The following is a 15,447-nucleotide window of genomic DNA, read 5'->3' on the forward strand; positions in this document are numbered from 1 at the left end:
CTTCACAGGACCTGAAATATGATTGACTATTTGCCTTAGCATCTTTATTGCACACGTGACGAGCTATTTTTTTTATTGAGTTGCCTAATTCAGCCACACATACCCTTACCCTTATACGACTCTATACCCTTAAACAAAACTGTATTATTATTAGAGGATTATCGACACGGGGATTATCAAGTGGCTACGACGCTAATTCCGTCGAGTCGCAACATCTCCTGTTTATGTCCACACTGGCGACATTTGTATTCCCAGGAATCGATATTTGCGAAGTTGTCGGCTTACATATAGAAGACCGCAAAATATCAAGATAGCTGCCTCAGAAAGCAGCAGTTTTGGTTGTGTGAGCATCATTAATTTGGCTGTGCATTTGTCGCGCAAACTCCGAGATGTCAACTTTCCCTCCCCCTTCGGCTCCGATTCGGTCGCCTCCGCGACTGCCTCCGCTACCGAACATGATGGACACGCAACAACAACAACTGCCAGAGACGAGGAGTTCAAGCATTTCTACGCTGCTCCTGCCAACTCCGCCGTCGCATTCACCGTCGCGTTTTGCACTTGCTGACCAGCAAGCAGAGTTGCAACCTCCACAGTTCTCTGTACACCTGCAGCAACAGCAACAAAAACAACACTATCAGCCAGTGTCGAGTCATGTTCTTGACGATACGCGCGAGATAAAAAAGCGGAGAAGGATTCCGGTCGTGTGCGGCGTCTGTCGCCAGCGAAAGCTGAAGGTATCTTACGGCTTTGACATCATAGGTTCCAGTAAAGTGACTTAGTTAACATTGGCACAGTGCGACCGAAATCAGCCATGCTCCGCCTGCGTTGCGCATGATACGACGGCCATGTGCACTTACGCCGTCAAGCCCTGGACCAGTGGTTCGTTGTCCGACCGCCAACAAAAGGCATCCATCCAATCATCAGCTCGACCTCTGAAGCCCACGGTAACCCACAAACGGGCGCAAACGAGTGGAATGGCCACACCATCGTCCTCGGCGACGACAACACCAATATTTGAGAAACCGCCGCCAGCAAAGAAGGGGCGGCCACGCAAAGACTCTGTTGATCCGAAGTCGACGCCGGAGTATACAGAACTGCAGCTGCGAATGGAGCGAATGGAAGGTATCTTACAGCGTCTGGCCCAGTCAGGTGTCTCTGTCGCGGGATTAGAGGAAACGGAAACACAAGAATTAAATGCACCAGCATCAGTATCTACCCCGCAGTCCTATTCCGCTATCCCATCGGCGCCTACAATGACGCCGTCGGGAACTACAATAGACACACCGACATCTGTGAATGCTCAGTCTGTCTCGTCAATATCCGCAAGTGCCATGGACATGCGCGTAGTACAGCCCGAGATTTGCATTAAGCAGAACCGTTTAACGTATTTTGGTCCACTTTCCGGAGTCGCAGCGATCCGGGAGGACGAGTTTATAAAAAAATGTCTCGACAAAGTGCACGAAGCGAAAAAAATCCTCGCTCGGAAAGCACAGGAGTCGCGAGCGGCTGGACTACCCCGACGAATGACGGGCCCGGAGAAGGGACACACCTCGCATGACACAGCACTTCCGCGCAAAGTCTCATATATTCCCCCTGATATGACGCACTGGGTAGAAGAGATATTCAACGTTGCAGCGGAGCCGATCGATTTATTTCCACGTCTAGAGCATCGTCCAATATGCGAATTCCTAATTGACCGGTTTATGCAAACAATAAACATCATGTTTCCGATCGTTAACCCTGCAGTGTTTCGATGCGACATGCGCAAATTTTGGCAGGCGAAAGAACTGTTAGCTAAAGGTCAACAGAAGAACGGCAGATCTGCCACATCTGATGATAAGCCATTTTGGATGTCAACACGCAAAAATGACATGCGTGGTGCAGCACTATTTGCAGTATTGCTACGTCTGGGAAGACTGTCTCTACCGCCGGACTGGGAACCGGCGAACGCTGGCTTTGATAATTCGTACACGGCCTTATTCGGGCCACGTCTACAGGCATTTGCATGGTCTTGTCTGCGAGAAACTAATTACATGGGCAAAGCCAATCTTGGAGTAGCACAGGTGTTGCTTGGAATACGAGTACATCAATTAATTGCACCAGAGGACGGAGACGGTTCTGACGGGTCTGATTCAGCAGGGTTTGTAGGAATGATGTGCCAAGTCGCAATGAGTATGGGATTACATCGCGATCCTTCACTGTTGCAAGGCATGCCGTCGACGTTGGAGGATACGTGGCGCATTTTGTGGTCACAGCTTGTAATTCTCGACACCTACCGCTCTCTTGATCTCGCTCTTCCATTCGCAATTCCCCTTGAGATGTGTGATACTGCGTTAGGTCGTATCCGTCGATTTCCAGATAAGGTTGCCTCCTACGAACAATTTTCGCAGACATTTATGCACACTCATATCAAATGGGCGCTGCTCGCTCGGACAATATTATCGCGAATAATGCGACCGGATTATATTCTCAGTTTGGAAGACTTCCAGATCCTGGCGGACGAACTCAATCAGTTCGAGGAAAGTCATCTCAGCTCATTCCAGTCGCTGATTTCTGTTGTCCAGGTTGACAATGCCGTGTCTAGCCTACAAGACTCGTACAACCTCGTTCAAAAGTTCATTCTACAGCTACTCTTCCTACGGCTTCAGTTATCACTTCTGCGATCATACGCTCCACCAGATCTTGAGACGGCTGAAACGTTCCGTCGGGCGAGGTTACGATGTGCCTTGAAGATGCTCGATACTGTTGCGACGTGCATGTACCACCGCCGATTGTTCAATGGGTTTGAATGGCTCTTAGTACCATTCTCTCTGCGGAACTTCTTCTATCCTCTCGCTCTCGTTATGAACGGTCTCTTTAAAGCTTACTACGCGGATCCGAACATCACGCTACCACCTATTCCTCCTGGCAAGGAGAACGACTGCGAGGAAGCGAAAGACGAGAGATGGCTTACCCCTGATTTCTCGTTCCACTATGACGACGCAAGCATATGCAGCGTACATAGACTCTATCAGGCATTTGTGAAGACTCACATGTGGATAAAGCTTTTCTGTGATACATATTATGGCGCGTACAAGCCCAACAGCAATGTACGGGTATTTGCGGAGTATGTTCGACACGAGATAGTCGGCGGCGTTGAGCGCGCTAGACTTCTGCGGTCCAAGTCAGACCAATACTTGCCGTACGTGTCGGAGCATTTTTCGCTGCCAGCTGTTGGCAGCACGGCCGCATCAGGCCTGAAGGGTTCTGCACTGTCGAATACACAGTTGCTGTCTACCGATTCTCTATCTACTACCACCACGGCAACCACGGCACAACTAGATGAGCCGATTATTTTTGGTGGCGAGGATTGGGCCGCGAGTCTTGCGGTGTTTGATCCACATGACTTAATGGGTAATGGATCGTGGCAGGATTGGAAATTGGCAGATGCAGATGAATTGATGGGAGGATTTACGTTTGATGGATTCGGTTCCGCACAGGCATATGCTACTGAAATGGGTATTTAGATAACGGTAATATCCGAGACTTTAATACGAATATTGAACCATCGCCACATGACATGATCTCGACGGGTACTGCAAAGAGGCATGCATAGGCGCTCAACTCGGAGTGCTCTACCCCACTGGGCGCAGAGTGCCTGAGGCTCTGAGCTGACTCTATATACCGCCAGCACATGATAAGAATATCCATGTGTTGACAGACTGCGACCAACATGGTCGAGGATAGTGGTCCGGCTGCTACGAACACTTCCTGGCCTCGTCTAGCGCACAAGGATCAGATTAGGCTGATGCAACGATGTTAGCCCCCTAAACCCAAGTAGGTGAGTGGTGCCGAGAGCCGAAGATATGGCTTCAAGCGAACCTTCTCGTGGAATTCATGGGAGGTTTCATAGTCGTCGTGGTCGTAACTATCTGCTGTGACACTGACGCTATGTCTGAGACAGTGCTCTTGACAGTACTTGGAGTCGAAGTTGAGATCCTGCTTGCTCGAGTCCACTGAAGGATTGTGATGATCCAGCCAAGGGTAGCCGAGAATAAGATCATGGTGAGCAAGCGTAGTGACATTTAGTACAATATTTTCCCTTTGATTGTCCACTAGTGTATAAAGTAGTGTGATATTACCATATAAGACTTTGTTTTGTCAAACCAATATGTATATCATAGAGCTTGAGCAAACTCGTATCATATGAAACTGATATCATTATGGTAATATAACGTATTTCCCAAGCGAACCACCCACACCACCGAACCGCTCATTTGCCCATCACAATAATACTACATGAAGCTATTCGTGCCAACTTCAACCACCACGTTTTTAAATTAGACTAACTAGAGCTGAAATATATAGCTATTTACTAGGACATTTCCTAATAGTATGGCTAAGATCACCACAGCCGCTGCAGCGACTTGGAGCGCGATACGCGCAAACCCTATTCGGGATACTCTTTTAGTTGATCATTTACCTCCTGAAACGGTCACGAGCCTCCCTTTCAGTCAGAACTTGATCAGCGCCAGCGAAGCACGTTTCCTAGCTTTCTTCTTAATCTGGCTAGGAAGGCCTTGTTTATCAGCGTCTGAAATCCTCGTAACTAGCGTTTGTTCCTTGGTTTCGGTCAGTACATGCGAATTGGCACGTTTGTCCTGACGAGCGGTGGTCCCGTTGATCCTATCGCGGAGGGCTGTCAAGGGCACATTAAAATTTTTCGCTGCCGGCGTAATAAATTTAATTTGACGCGTTTTGTAGGCATTTAGAGCCAATTGAGTTCCGTTTTCATTAGCATATGGCATTTTATATAGAAGCGGCTGAAAATCGACGCGTTGAAAAATGTTGATCAATAAGTTTCTAGCGTGGCTTGCAAATGTGCGGTTCGGTGGTGTGCGTGGTTCCTTATATGACCATAAAAATCACGTGATTTACTTTCCAATTTAGGGTGCTACAATTGCGTCGGAATCAAATAAGCTCCCCTGCTCAACTGGTCTTTTAGGCCGCAAACAAGCACAAAATAAAGGCAAAGCATAGAGCAAATCCAAAAGACAACAAAACCAAGCAAACGAACACCATAATCGCTACTCATCAGCTGTTCCGGACATATCGAGAGCCCTGTCAGCAAAAGCTACTGTGCTATCTTTACCCAACCACGAATTAAATCATTGTGTAGCGCGTCGTGACGCTTGATGCGGATAGTAGAGGTCGCAACATCGAATTGAGGGGTTGACCTCTCGCAGCTCACCACTTACACTTTCAACAACCATCTCCACCTGGGAGTTATCCATTAACGTCAGTGCCAAATAAGGGCCTGATACTTTTTTTAATGGCCCTCCCATTTACTTTTTTAAATGGGAGCTCCATTTAAGTGGGGCCATTTATTTCCTCCTAATGGAGGTCCCATTTAGGGCTCAGGGTTTCAGGCGCTGATGGGAGCTCCATTTAAAAGTGTAAACGGAGCTCCCATTTGAATCTGGCTTCAAATCGATAATAGGTAGCTCACTCGCTGACTACCCTGTTTCCAACAAAGTAGCGTTCCATAGTATCTCTCTGTGAAGCTGGCCGTGAGACGATATGTAGGGAGGTGGCTAGTTCCAGCTCCAATGAAACATGCATTGAGGCTCTCAGCTGAGTATGGTTTACAAGCCAGTTCACTAGCGAAATAAATGTATCGTGAGACATCCCTAAGGCGCTCTTAATGTTCACGGTGGCCACAGTTAAGTAGCTGGACCAGGTACTGTTGCACCACGTTTTTGTTCAAATCCTTCCTCCTCTGTGGCCCCTTGACCCCTTTTCTTCCTCCATTTGTAAGAACTCTAGTATAATCGTAAGGAAGAGGTCGTCGATTAAATCGTCTTCAATATCGATTTCCTGTTGGACTTGGGAGCGCATTGCATAGACGTGGTACTCTGTAGATTGTCAGAAAGGTGGTGCTTCGGGAGGTTTCGTTAGCGGAAATGGAGTTGAAATGGAGGTCAGACCTCCATTAGCTTTTTGTATGGGAAAGGCTGCCACCATTTCAACTCCATTTACGCTAGTAAAATGGGAAGCTCCATTTAACCTTACCTGATTCTTTTTGTGTTTAATGGGAGTACTATTAGAATGGGTGATTCTTTTTGTGTATAATGGGAGTACCATTAGAAGGGGCGATTCTTTTAGATTTAATAGGAGTACCATCAGAAGGGGCGATTCTGTTTTTTTTTTTTTTGTTTAAATGGGAGAGCCATTACAAAAAGGAATCAGGCCCTTAAATAGCTTTGACATTCACACATAATCCATTAGATAATCTCGCCGTCGTTACTGTCCCCATACATGGCATAATAATAGTCCTTGACTTTAGCACAAGTATCGGGACTAGCCTCACAACCAGTAACAAGTACCTCTTTCCACACGTCCTGCTTCTGAGTTATAGCCGTCGAATATAGAACCAGCACCGCGATCAGCGTAACCCTCGCGATTTCGTCGGTAAGTGTTCATGGAACACGCATTAATATTGCCTGCACATTTGTCGTACGAGGCTTCGGGTGAGGGTTGATGTCCAAATCCACCTGCTGCCTCCAGAGATCTGTAATGGCGGCCACATGAAGATTTAAGATATTGACCATGTAAGGCTTCTTGCTATTGTAGCAGCATTTGTCGACGAGTTCAGCTTGCAGAAATGCAGAGCTTTTTTTCCGTAGCTAGCTTGCCATAAACTAACTGGCGCTCATCGCACAATTCCTGAACAAGCAGTTAGTATCGAACAATGCTGCCGCTGGGTGCTACGCGTGCAGTGAATCGCTGTTGAATAGGTGCATATACTTGTGATGTGCCTTTTGGGCGAATAGCGAGCTTCCGGCGGACTGCCTGAATTTGAGAATTGTGCAGTAATATTTCATTTTGTGTGATACAGCAAGTTCGCCGCCAACAGCAGCAAGTTGGGGTGGTGCAATAAGCTCCGGAGGTTTGTTTGACATCCTGCCCTCTATGACGCCACCATTTGGGAGTGGTGAAAAGGCCAGTGAAGGCTAAAATTGCTGAATGTCGTGTTCGTGCTGTGAAGTGGAAACCAACGTTATCATTTGGGAAGCTTGAGGCATGGCTGGCGATGATCTAGAGCTGCTCACAACCGTGTTGGCAGGAGTGTTCACGGAAATTGCTGTTGAAAGCTGTTGCTGATGTTATGTCTTCATTCAGGGTGGCTCTTGTGTATTCGCGACATGACTTGCTATAATACTTGACCCGTGATATCAAGTTGTTCAAGGGTCAAATGTCGAATAAAATGCAGACTGGGCGGTAAACTAATTGCACTTGAACGTCGCGATAAGTTAATGTGTGATATAGAAAGTGGATATCTCTCTTTTTTAATTCGCGTTCCATGAAGGCGTGCTGCCCTGTCCATTTATATTTGAAATTTATTTCTCTAGCATAACGCGTCGTCCTAAGGGAGTATCCCCTGGCTGGCTTTTATAGGATTACAGTATTCTAATGGCAGAAACGCGCCAATTATGGCTGAAAGCCTACCATGGCTTGCAGTATGCTGAAGTGGGAAAATCTATCATTTTGCTCCTTTTTTGTCAACTTCATCTGCGTAGGTATTGGGTACACAACAGAAACGACAATAACAAAGGATACCTGAGCAGCAACGTCCTCCATGTCCGCGTGGTGGTACCAGTGCCCGAACTCCTGGTTGAGGCATAACGGTCGATTTCGTTTGTACTGTACAAAACGCGACAGTAAACAAGAGTTCCCCGGTCTGATTTCAAAGCCATCTGCAATTCCAAGAGCTCTGCATATTATTTCGTATGCGCGAGCAGAACTGAAGCAATCTCAGTTGGAGTGCACTCCTCCTGTCACAGATAGCAGAGTTGCAAATAACTAAGGAGAACGTCATGATTGGCAGAACTAAACATCGAACTGTCCACTTTTACATCGCTTTATATCCAGATGATGTTCTTGGTGGACTAATATTGAATCCTTCTGTTACAGAAAAAATTTTTCTCTTTATGCTTGAGATTCTCATCATTGCGTCTGATCCGTATAGTGTATCGTTGCGAGGTACAGATACAATCGTGCCGCCATCCGACGAGCCTCTTAAGCCTGGCCACTATGATATAAGATCCAACTCTCCTAGAGGTGATATATGCTCTTTCGATCATTTGGGGTTTGGAAGCTGCTGATAGTGAGACAGGCATAATATGTATAACAGATGAGCTTAGCATCGTGCGTTTATACTCAAGCCAAGAGTCAGGCAGAACTGAGAAGTTTCGGAATCGAGTGCGCGAGAGGGACCGAAAGTGCGTAATAACTGGCATCGTCAACTTCAGAGATGACATGGACTTTTGGGTCGGGTTTCACGCTGCCCACGTCTTTCCGCTCTCGCAGGGACAACGATTCGTCGATTCAGGGTTTTCACGTTGGATTACGAATAGAGAGGGAGAGCGCGACTCGGGAATTAATTCTTGCCAGAATGGATTGCTTATGCAGTCAAATATCCATGAAGAGTTTATACTTTTTGTTTCTCCATCAATCCGGATGATAATTATAAAATAATTAGTTTCGTTCCCGACGTTTTCGGGGTGGATGGGAGGATTCTTGATCCCATTTGTCGAGCTCCCGACGATGACAGAAGCGTGCGAGATGCGCTTCTTCGATGGCATTTCCGTCAAGCAGTATTAACGAACATGAGGGGAGCATGAGGACTGATTTTGCATGGCTCCTAGAACTGACAGTCGAGAGATACTTTGAGGGCCGTAAAGCGCGAAGAGACGGAAGCTGAACTGTTTTAAACGTGGCGTGCCGACGTTCTAGACGGGAAGGAGCTCAGCACATCACCAGTTCCTCGAATCATCCATCTCGAAAATCCTATTTCCGCATATTATTTTGTCAGATATCTGTAGCTTTAATCGATTAATGTCTGACTAAGGTATGTCTTAAAGTACTTAGGTCTGCTGAATTACTCTTAAATCAATTTGTCAGAGATGCATCAAAATCAATCGGATAATCGATGCATTCAGAATCACTCTCGCGCAATTCAGGGAAATTTCCATTCACATGAGATATACTTCTATGGTCGTAAATGGTCCCATAAAATGTGCCTCATCATGTCATAATATTATGGATCCAGGCAATAATTTCATCTGTGCCCCGCGGTCCCCGATCTTTGAGCGCAAGGACATTGATTGCTTTTCACCCACGCAAACTTCGACCGGTTCCTCGACTGCGCCATCGTGTATGTTCACCGCCGTCATCACTGCGTCCCATTATACCCGGCTTGGCTTCGTTGGCGATATCACAGTTATGACAGTGCAGTGTCCAAGTAGACCGTCTATGCGAGACCGCTGTCCAAGCATAATTGCAACATACTCCATCCTATCCAGATTGGAATTTCATGGCGTCCTCACTCTGAGCGTGCTCGAATCACAAAGGCGAGACATCAACGGGCGGACGCCTCCTCACAATCTACCCATTTAAATTTTTCAGATCATCGAATTTTGCTCGAGTTCATATTTAGCACGCCAATTATTCTGTTCCAGAGTAAGTGGACATCTGTTGTGATTGATGAGGATGGCGTTGAACTTCAACTCTCGCTAGCCGAAGCACAAAAATGCCGTAGCATGTGCCAGTTCAGGGTTAGGGTTTTTTAACCTCGGGTACCGTCACATTAAATATATGCCTCCATTTGATTCAAACCTTTAACCTTCGCTGCGCTTTTCACAAACGTTGCGTATTAATTTCGACGAGAATATCTAGATAGTATTCTCTATTGGATGTTAGGACTTATCGCTGCCGATGTCAGTTCACCTTTCCGAGAGAGAGCATCATGGCTGAGAACCGGTGTCGTGGTCGTACTGTCCATTTTTACAACGCTTTACATCCAGAAGATGCTCTCGGTGGGCTAATATTGAATCCATCTGTCACAGAAAAAATTTTTTTCTTTATGCTTGAGATTCTCATCGTTGCGTCTGATCCGTATAGCGTATCGTTGCGAGGTACAGATACAATCGTGACGCCATCCGACCAGCCTCTTAAGCCGGGCCACTATGACATAAGACCAAATTCTCCTGGAGGTGATTTGCCTTTGAATCGCTCAGTACGCGGAAGCTGCTAAATTTGAGACAGGGACGATATCTATTACGGATGAGCCGTGCATAACACGTGTATACTCCGGCGCTGACTCACTCACGACAACGGAGTTCCTTAACCAAGTGCGCGAGAGGGACCGAAAGTGCGTAATAACTGGCACCATGAATATCAGGGCGGACATGGACATTTGGGTCGGGTTCCACGCTGCCCACGTCTTTCCGCTGTCCCACCGACAGTTATCTGTTAGTTCAGGGCTGTCTCGGTGTATAACGAATGGAGAGAGAGGGTCTGACTCGTGGATTAACTCTTGCCAGAATGGACTGCTCATGCAGTCAAATATCCACGAAGACTTCGATACTTTTTGTTTCTCCATCAATCCGGATGATAATTACAAAATAGTTAGTTTCGTTCCCGACGTTTTCGGGGTGGATGGGAGGAAACTTGATCCCATTTGTCGAGCTCCGGACGATGACAGAAGCGTGCGAGATGAGCTCCTTCGATGGCACTTCCATCAAGCAGTTTTAACGAACATGAGAGGAGCTGGTGAACCAGGTTTTGAAATTGACTTCCCGCCTGGAACTGACATGGTGGGGGAGATACTCAACGGACCGCAAGCAGCGAAAAGGATGGAGACGGAACTGTTCTTAAGGCTGAATAGATATTGGCAGACAAGTCTGTCCCACTGAACGTTTGGCTTTTTCTTGTGTTACATTAAGCCGGAGCGGAATTATGGGCTGGAAGCTGAACAGTAGATTATTGACTTTGAACAGTAGATTACTGACTATGGTTTTTCGACAAAAATATATATAGTCAATGGTCCAGTTGCTTGAGAATGGCCGATTCCCGGTCTAACAGAGCCAATTCTGCCAGTAATATTGGCAGCTAAACTTCGCCTCCGTTGAAACATGCAGCTATGTTCTTAGCTGCGCGTACACGTCTGGTCTATTGATGAATGCACATCGATTCAAAATCATTTCCATGCCCAATGGCCCGTCAGTATCACACTTGCGAACTATCGTGACGCCATCTTCCGGTCCGCCAGTCATCTTGATTGTTGCAATGTGTATTACGGCTGACGTAGTCAAAAGCCTCCTGCCAATCCGAGAAAGTCGTAGCAAAGGCTGGATTCCCCGTGCTGGCGAATGCGGCCCAGGATCCGGATACCTTAAAGGCAAGAGCCAGGTTGTCAAGCGCCTAGGGTGTGGATAGATTGGTGCCAACGTATTCGCTTAGTTGGTTGAAGACGTAAGGAACATCTGAAAAGTGAAGGACTACTTTGTGGGAGCACGAGAGCAAAAACGGTCTGGTTGAGGTCGTAAACATAAGCGGTTGACCATATTTTATCGCCGCATGGGCGAGTCAATGCAGGGGCAAACGAATCTCATATCCCAGTACAACGTTGACGCTCTGAGACACTGAGCGCTGTTATCGCCCGGGCAGAAAAGTAGGAGAGTGGGCATAGATCGAGAAGGTGCTGCACAATAGCCTTGGGTGGAAATGCTTGGACATGGGCTGTTTCAATGTCGCTCTCGGTTGTCGTGTTTAAGGGGGGCGAAAAATGATCCCTCGTCTTCATTCCAACCTACGATGATAGGGACGTTCCGATAGAATGCACCAGATTTTACAAGGATCGAAGGCGGAGCTGACAAAAGAACCATCAACAACGGGAATACTGCCAGAATGCCATTTCCATAATAGATCCTTAAGTACTAAAAAATCATTACTAAAAGTTGCTTCGACTACAGTTGACAGCAAAAGCAACAGCACTGCTACTAATAGGACTATAAGCCACCGTTGAAATTGCGTTAGTATAGTTCCATATAAGCTCGTGACTCAATGGTCTCACCACCTCCATCCGCTGCTGGCGAACCACTCTCCATAATGGCTTTCTGGAATGGAGCCCGGCCACTGCCACCATAGGCAGCTAATTGGAGTTCAACGTTTGTGGCTTTCGTCATCAAGTCAGCTTTTATTTTCGAACACATGCAGCAATGGCGTCTACCTCCAGCTGACTCGCCAAATATTGTAACTTGGTCGGGATCACCGCCAAAATGCACCATAATATTACCTTTGGATGTGAAGAGCGGCATTCAGTGATCCTGCCTGCCCGGGCGACGAGAAAATCGGCAAATCCAAGCACTAGATCATAAGATTATAAGCAGGATTCGAAATGGACGGGTTACTTACTGTTTAGCCGATAGTTCATCGCGGCATAGATGATTGGAGTCCCATTTTTCTTAGAGTTGAGGACCGATCCAGCTGGATTGTACGCTTTATTATATCTTTGTCCAACGGATTCACCTCCTGTTGTCACGGAGATTAATGTCACTCTTCTGTTACTGTCAGCATTGACGATACCCACCCCCATATATCCAGGCCATGACAGGCAAATTTGAACGAGTTGTTGTATTGGCAGGTCGCAATCCGAAATGGATATTCAAAAAGGATTCCTTACCATGCGAGGAGATGCCGTGGTATGTGACTCCATTATTCGGATCAACGACAATGGGAGAACCTCATACCAAGTCCTGGTACAAGCTTAGGAGGAATGAAAATGACAGCAATAACAGACAAAGCATGAATTCGCCAATGATAGGCAATACTGCTAATGCCTCATGTTCCGGAAAGACTCAGCATGGGTATTTATGTGCGTTCAGTTCTTATTTAAAAACATGATAAACAAACGCACGCACCAAAGGATTTAGGTTCTTCAGCGGAAGTTGGTTTGTATGACTAGATATTGGATACAACCCTAAGGGACGGACCCTGAAACACGCAGTATTAGGTGCATTACGTTGATGATTCCAATGACTGACTTGGCCCATCATATATCGAATTACTCTTCAATGACAAGTCATTATCCGTGAATGGGATTGTGAGCCGGGCAACTCCTAGCTTGGTCGGGCTTATTATATTCTTCTCTCAGGGCTCGGTCCCGAGCGTCATCGTCCACTCGGCAAACTTAAAAGATTTGAGCCGCATATTCTATTGTCTCCGCATATATATATAAGCCAAGTGGTTTGTCCAGTAAAATATTGTGCTCGTCTGTTTAATTTTCCTAGCCCGCATATTCACTGCAAACCACTGGATTGACTACTATCATTCCATCACCCGATGACGTCAAATCAAGTGATAATTATTGGTGGCGGCTTGGGAGGTCTCGCTCTAGCGCAGGGCCTCAAGCGCGCCGGAATCCCAGTCTTTGAGCGTGATTCTTCCGAGAGTTTTCGGCCACAAGGTTATCGTCTTCGCATTAGTGCCGAATGCCGAAGGCACTAATGTACTTGAAGAACTTCTTGAAACCTTTCGACTAACTTGCTCCACGACAAAGCTTGGTTTGACCAGAATCAATGCAGTCGACGGCTCACGGCACTACTCCAGAAAAAAATCATAGTAGTGACCCGTCAAGAGATGCACTTCGAAGAAATCAGAATCAGGACGTGCGAATGCCGTATACGGCAGATAGAACAGTGCTGAGAACTCTTTTGATGACGGACCTTGAAAACAACTGGAAAGCAGTTCGACAGATACAGCATAACCGAAGATGGAATTACTGCGCATTTTGCGGACGGTTCTTGCGCCAACGGCAATCTCCTTGTGGGTGCAGATGGAGGGGGATCGCGAGTTAGAAAGCAATATCTTCCAGATCAAGTGCTCGCCGATACCGACGGTAGTTGCATATATGGCAAAACTCCTCTGACGCATGAACTCATTGAGAGTTTCCCAAATGAGGCAATTCAATCGATGACCTTGCTGAGCGACGATTCTCCTCTTTCTCTACTCCTCGAGCCAGTTCGATTTGCAGAAGATCCGGCTCGCTATTTAAATGGTCATCTAGACAGTCTCAGCGATTACGAGTACTGGGTTCTCTTAGCTCGAAATGCAATATTCGGTCTAGATGATAAAGACTTTCTTCAGCTTTCGGGTGAGAGTTTGAGAGAGTTGTCCTTGAAGTTGACGAGCCATTGGACACCAGTGTTTAAGCCTTTGCTCGAACTCCAGGACACAGATCAAACGTCTGCTCTTAGAATTTCATCTACCTTGCCGGCAATGAAGGCTTGGACACCCTTGCCATGTGTAACTCTACTAGGTGATGCAATCCACAGCAGGTGCGGGGGCAAATACGGCTTTGAGGGATGCCGCTTGCTTATGTCGAGCCATAATCAAAGGCGTTTCGATTGAGACGATTGGACAATATGAGGCTTATATGAGGAAATTTGCGCAGACTGCCATTCAAGGAAGCTACATGGGAGGCAAGCGAATATACAATCACAATCAACCTCCATTTGAAGCCTGCAAGAATATTGAAGACTGAACGGAAATGACAGGCATGTCGATGGTACATATCATAATTTATTCACTGATGCGCAAGAGATTGATTTGTTTGGGGAAGTAGTTCCGACGATAAAAAGGCGGCATTCTATAGAATCTCAATGAATTTAATGGCACGAAGAGTTGTAGCTGTCTTTCGGTTGGTTGGTTTGTCGTTTCTATTTAATAAAACTTTCCTCAGTCAGTTTGCTGTATATTGTATGCATTTGCCTTTAGTTAGTGGCTGTTATGACGCCTGGGTTAACATTACACAACCAACCTTACATTCCAATATTGTTAGTCAGCAGACCAGAGCGACACTATAGAGTTCGCTGAAAGTTTCAAGAACATTGTGTATGAACATCCAATTTTTCATAAAATATAATCACGATCAGTGTGATTGAGGATCATGTGCCACCACCTCAATCTCCACGCGCATGTCGTCTTCACCGAGTCTCGTCACTCCCACGCATGTCCAGATTGGCTGATGGTTGGGCATGTAGCGTTTGAAATTGCGGACCATGGCTTCAAGAGCTTCATTGTTGATGGGAACATGATACGAATTGACGCGGTAAACCTGTTCCCAGCCTTTACCACCCGCAGTGGTCAAGGCCAACTCTACGTTGGCAAAAGCCTGGTCGATCTGGGCGTTGATTTCCTTGTAGAAAATACCAGTTTCCGGATCCCAGCCGCCTACATAGTGAGAAATCAGTCATCAGTTGGTACAATTATTGGCTCCAAATACCTTGTCCAGCACATTCGATGCGATCGCCGATACGAACTGCTTGACTGTACCAAAACTTCTCCTGCTGCTTCTTTCCAAGGCCCTCGTAATTGTAATAGGTCAAGTGGGACATCCTGATTGAACGACAAAGGACTGTTACTGCGTCAAGAAACAAAGGATTAACTACAATGCGCAGGGGAGTATCAGTTAGTTTCTCACCCGCAAAGTAAAGGGGCTTGTGCAAAATGATGTGTCAAAGCTTAATTGCAGAGCAATTAGCTGTGATATCATCGTTGACCGTCTCTCTCCTTCAAAAAATTTCGTTTCTTTCTCTTCATTCTTTTCCAGATTATTATAACTTC

General features: G+C 46.4%; 7 protein-coding genes across 7 annotated transcripts; 4 read left to right on the forward strand and 3 right to left on the reverse strand.

The window, feature by feature from the left end:
• Nucleotides 1-389: 389 nt before the first annotated feature.
• Nucleotides 390-3,506, forward strand: V1508DRAFT_400137 (uncharacterized protein; the record flags this gene model as incomplete). Its single annotated transcript, XM_066938308.1, has 2 exons — nucleotides 390-734; nucleotides 795-3,506. The coding sequence occupies 2 exons, from the start codon at nucleotides 390-392 to the stop codon at nucleotides 3,504-3,506; spliced, it is 3,057 nt and encodes a 1,018-aa protein (XP_066793123.1).
• A 575-nt stretch (nucleotides 3,507-4,081) lies between these two features.
• On the reverse strand, nucleotides 4,082-4,860 carry V1508DRAFT_425642 (uncharacterized protein). The gene has a single exon (XM_066941475.1). The coding sequence runs from the start codon at nucleotides 4,785-4,787 to the stop codon at nucleotides 4,494-4,496; it is 294 nt and encodes a 97-aa protein (XP_066793124.1). The 5' UTR covers nucleotides 4,788-4,860; the 3' UTR covers nucleotides 4,082-4,493.
• A 2,901-nt stretch (nucleotides 4,861-7,761) lies between these two features.
• V1508DRAFT_285246 (uncharacterized protein) lies at nucleotides 7,762-8,768 on the forward strand. Its single transcript, XM_066936534.1, has 2 exons — nucleotides 7,762-8,100; nucleotides 8,156-8,768. The coding sequence occupies exons 1-2, from the start codon at nucleotides 7,857-7,859 to the stop codon at nucleotides 8,515-8,517; spliced, it is 606 nt and encodes a 201-aa protein (XP_066793125.1). The 5' UTR covers nucleotides 7,762-7,856; the 3' UTR covers nucleotides 8,518-8,768.
• Nucleotides 8,769-9,787: 1,019 nt separating this feature from the next.
• V1508DRAFT_400138 (uncharacterized protein) lies at nucleotides 9,788-10,736 on the forward strand (the record flags this gene model as incomplete). Its single annotated transcript, XM_066938309.1, has 2 exons — nucleotides 9,788-10,034; nucleotides 10,087-10,736. The coding sequence occupies 2 exons, from the start codon at nucleotides 9,788-9,790 to the stop codon at nucleotides 10,734-10,736; spliced, it is 897 nt and encodes a 298-aa protein (XP_066793126.1).
• A 704-nt stretch (nucleotides 10,737-11,440) lies between these two features.
• V1508DRAFT_285261 (uncharacterized protein) lies at nucleotides 11,441-12,284 on the reverse strand. The gene is made up of 3 exons (XM_066936535.1): nucleotides 12,053-12,284; nucleotides 11,897-11,998; nucleotides 11,441-11,831 (listed from the first exon to the last, which is right to left on the reverse strand). Exons 1-3 carry the CDS (start codon nucleotides 12,138-12,140, stop codon nucleotides 11,623-11,625), a joined length of 399 nt encoding a protein of 132 aa, XP_066793127.1. The 5' UTR covers nucleotides 12,141-12,284; the 3' UTR covers nucleotides 11,441-11,622.
• A 742-nt stretch (nucleotides 12,285-13,026) lies between these two features.
• V1508DRAFT_457995 (uncharacterized protein) lies at nucleotides 13,027-14,365 on the forward strand (the record flags this gene model as incomplete). The annotated part of the gene is given in 5 exon segments (XM_066942700.1): nucleotides 13,027-13,306; nucleotides 13,341-13,385; nucleotides 13,432-13,520; nucleotides 13,567-14,140; nucleotides 14,160-14,365. 5 exon segments carry the CDS (start codon nucleotides 13,165-13,167, stop codon nucleotides 14,363-14,365), a joined length of 1,056 nt encoding a protein of 351 aa, XP_066793128.1. The 5' UTR covers nucleotides 13,027-13,164.
• A 387-nt stretch (nucleotides 14,366-14,752) lies between these two features.
• On the reverse strand, nucleotides 14,753-15,218 carry V1508DRAFT_360624 (Endoribonuclease L-PSP/chorismate mutase-like protein; the record flags this gene model as incomplete). The annotated part of the gene is made up of 2 exons (XM_066937151.1): nucleotides 14,753-15,054; nucleotides 15,107-15,218. 2 exons carry the CDS (start codon nucleotides 15,216-15,218, stop codon nucleotides 14,753-14,755), a joined length of 414 nt encoding a protein of 137 aa, XP_066793129.1.
• Between the last annotated feature and the right edge of the window lie 229 nt (nucleotides 15,219-15,447).

Source organism: Lipomyces doorenjongii (genome assembly GCF_038497915.1).
Source record: "Lipomyces doorenjongii strain NRRL Y-27504 unplaced genomic scaffold V1508scaffold_84, whole genome shotgun sequence".
NCBI classification, from domain to species: domain Eukaryota; kingdom Fungi; phylum Ascomycota; class Lipomycetes; order Lipomycetales; family Lipomycetaceae; genus Lipomyces; species Lipomyces doorenjongii.

Bases quoted from the DNA above. Each gene is read 5' to 3' on its own strand.
- V1508DRAFT_285246 (XM_066936534.1), top strand. From the start codon at position 7,857: ATGATTGGCAGAACTAAACATCGAACTGTCCACTTTTACATCGCTTTA. The intron at 8,101-8,155 runs GTGATATATGCT...ATAGTGAGACAG, and splicing joins AAGATCCAACTCTCCTAGAG to GCATAATATGTATAACAGAT.
- V1508DRAFT_285261 (XM_066936535.1), bottom strand. From the start codon at position 12,140: ATGCCGCTCTTCACATCCAAAGGTAATATTATGGTGCATTTTGGCGGT. The intron at 11,999-12,052 runs GTAGACGCCATT...TGATGACGAAAG, and splicing joins ATTTGGCGAGTCAGCTGGAG to CCACAAACGTTGAACTCCAA. The intron at 11,832-11,896 runs GTGAGACCATTG...GGTGGCTTATAG, and splicing joins GCCAGCAGCGGATGGAGGTG to TCCTATTAGTAGCAGTGCTG.
- V1508DRAFT_425642 (XM_066941475.1), bottom strand. From the start codon at position 4,787: ATGCCATATGCTAATGAAAACGGAACTCAATTGGCTCTAAATGCCTAC.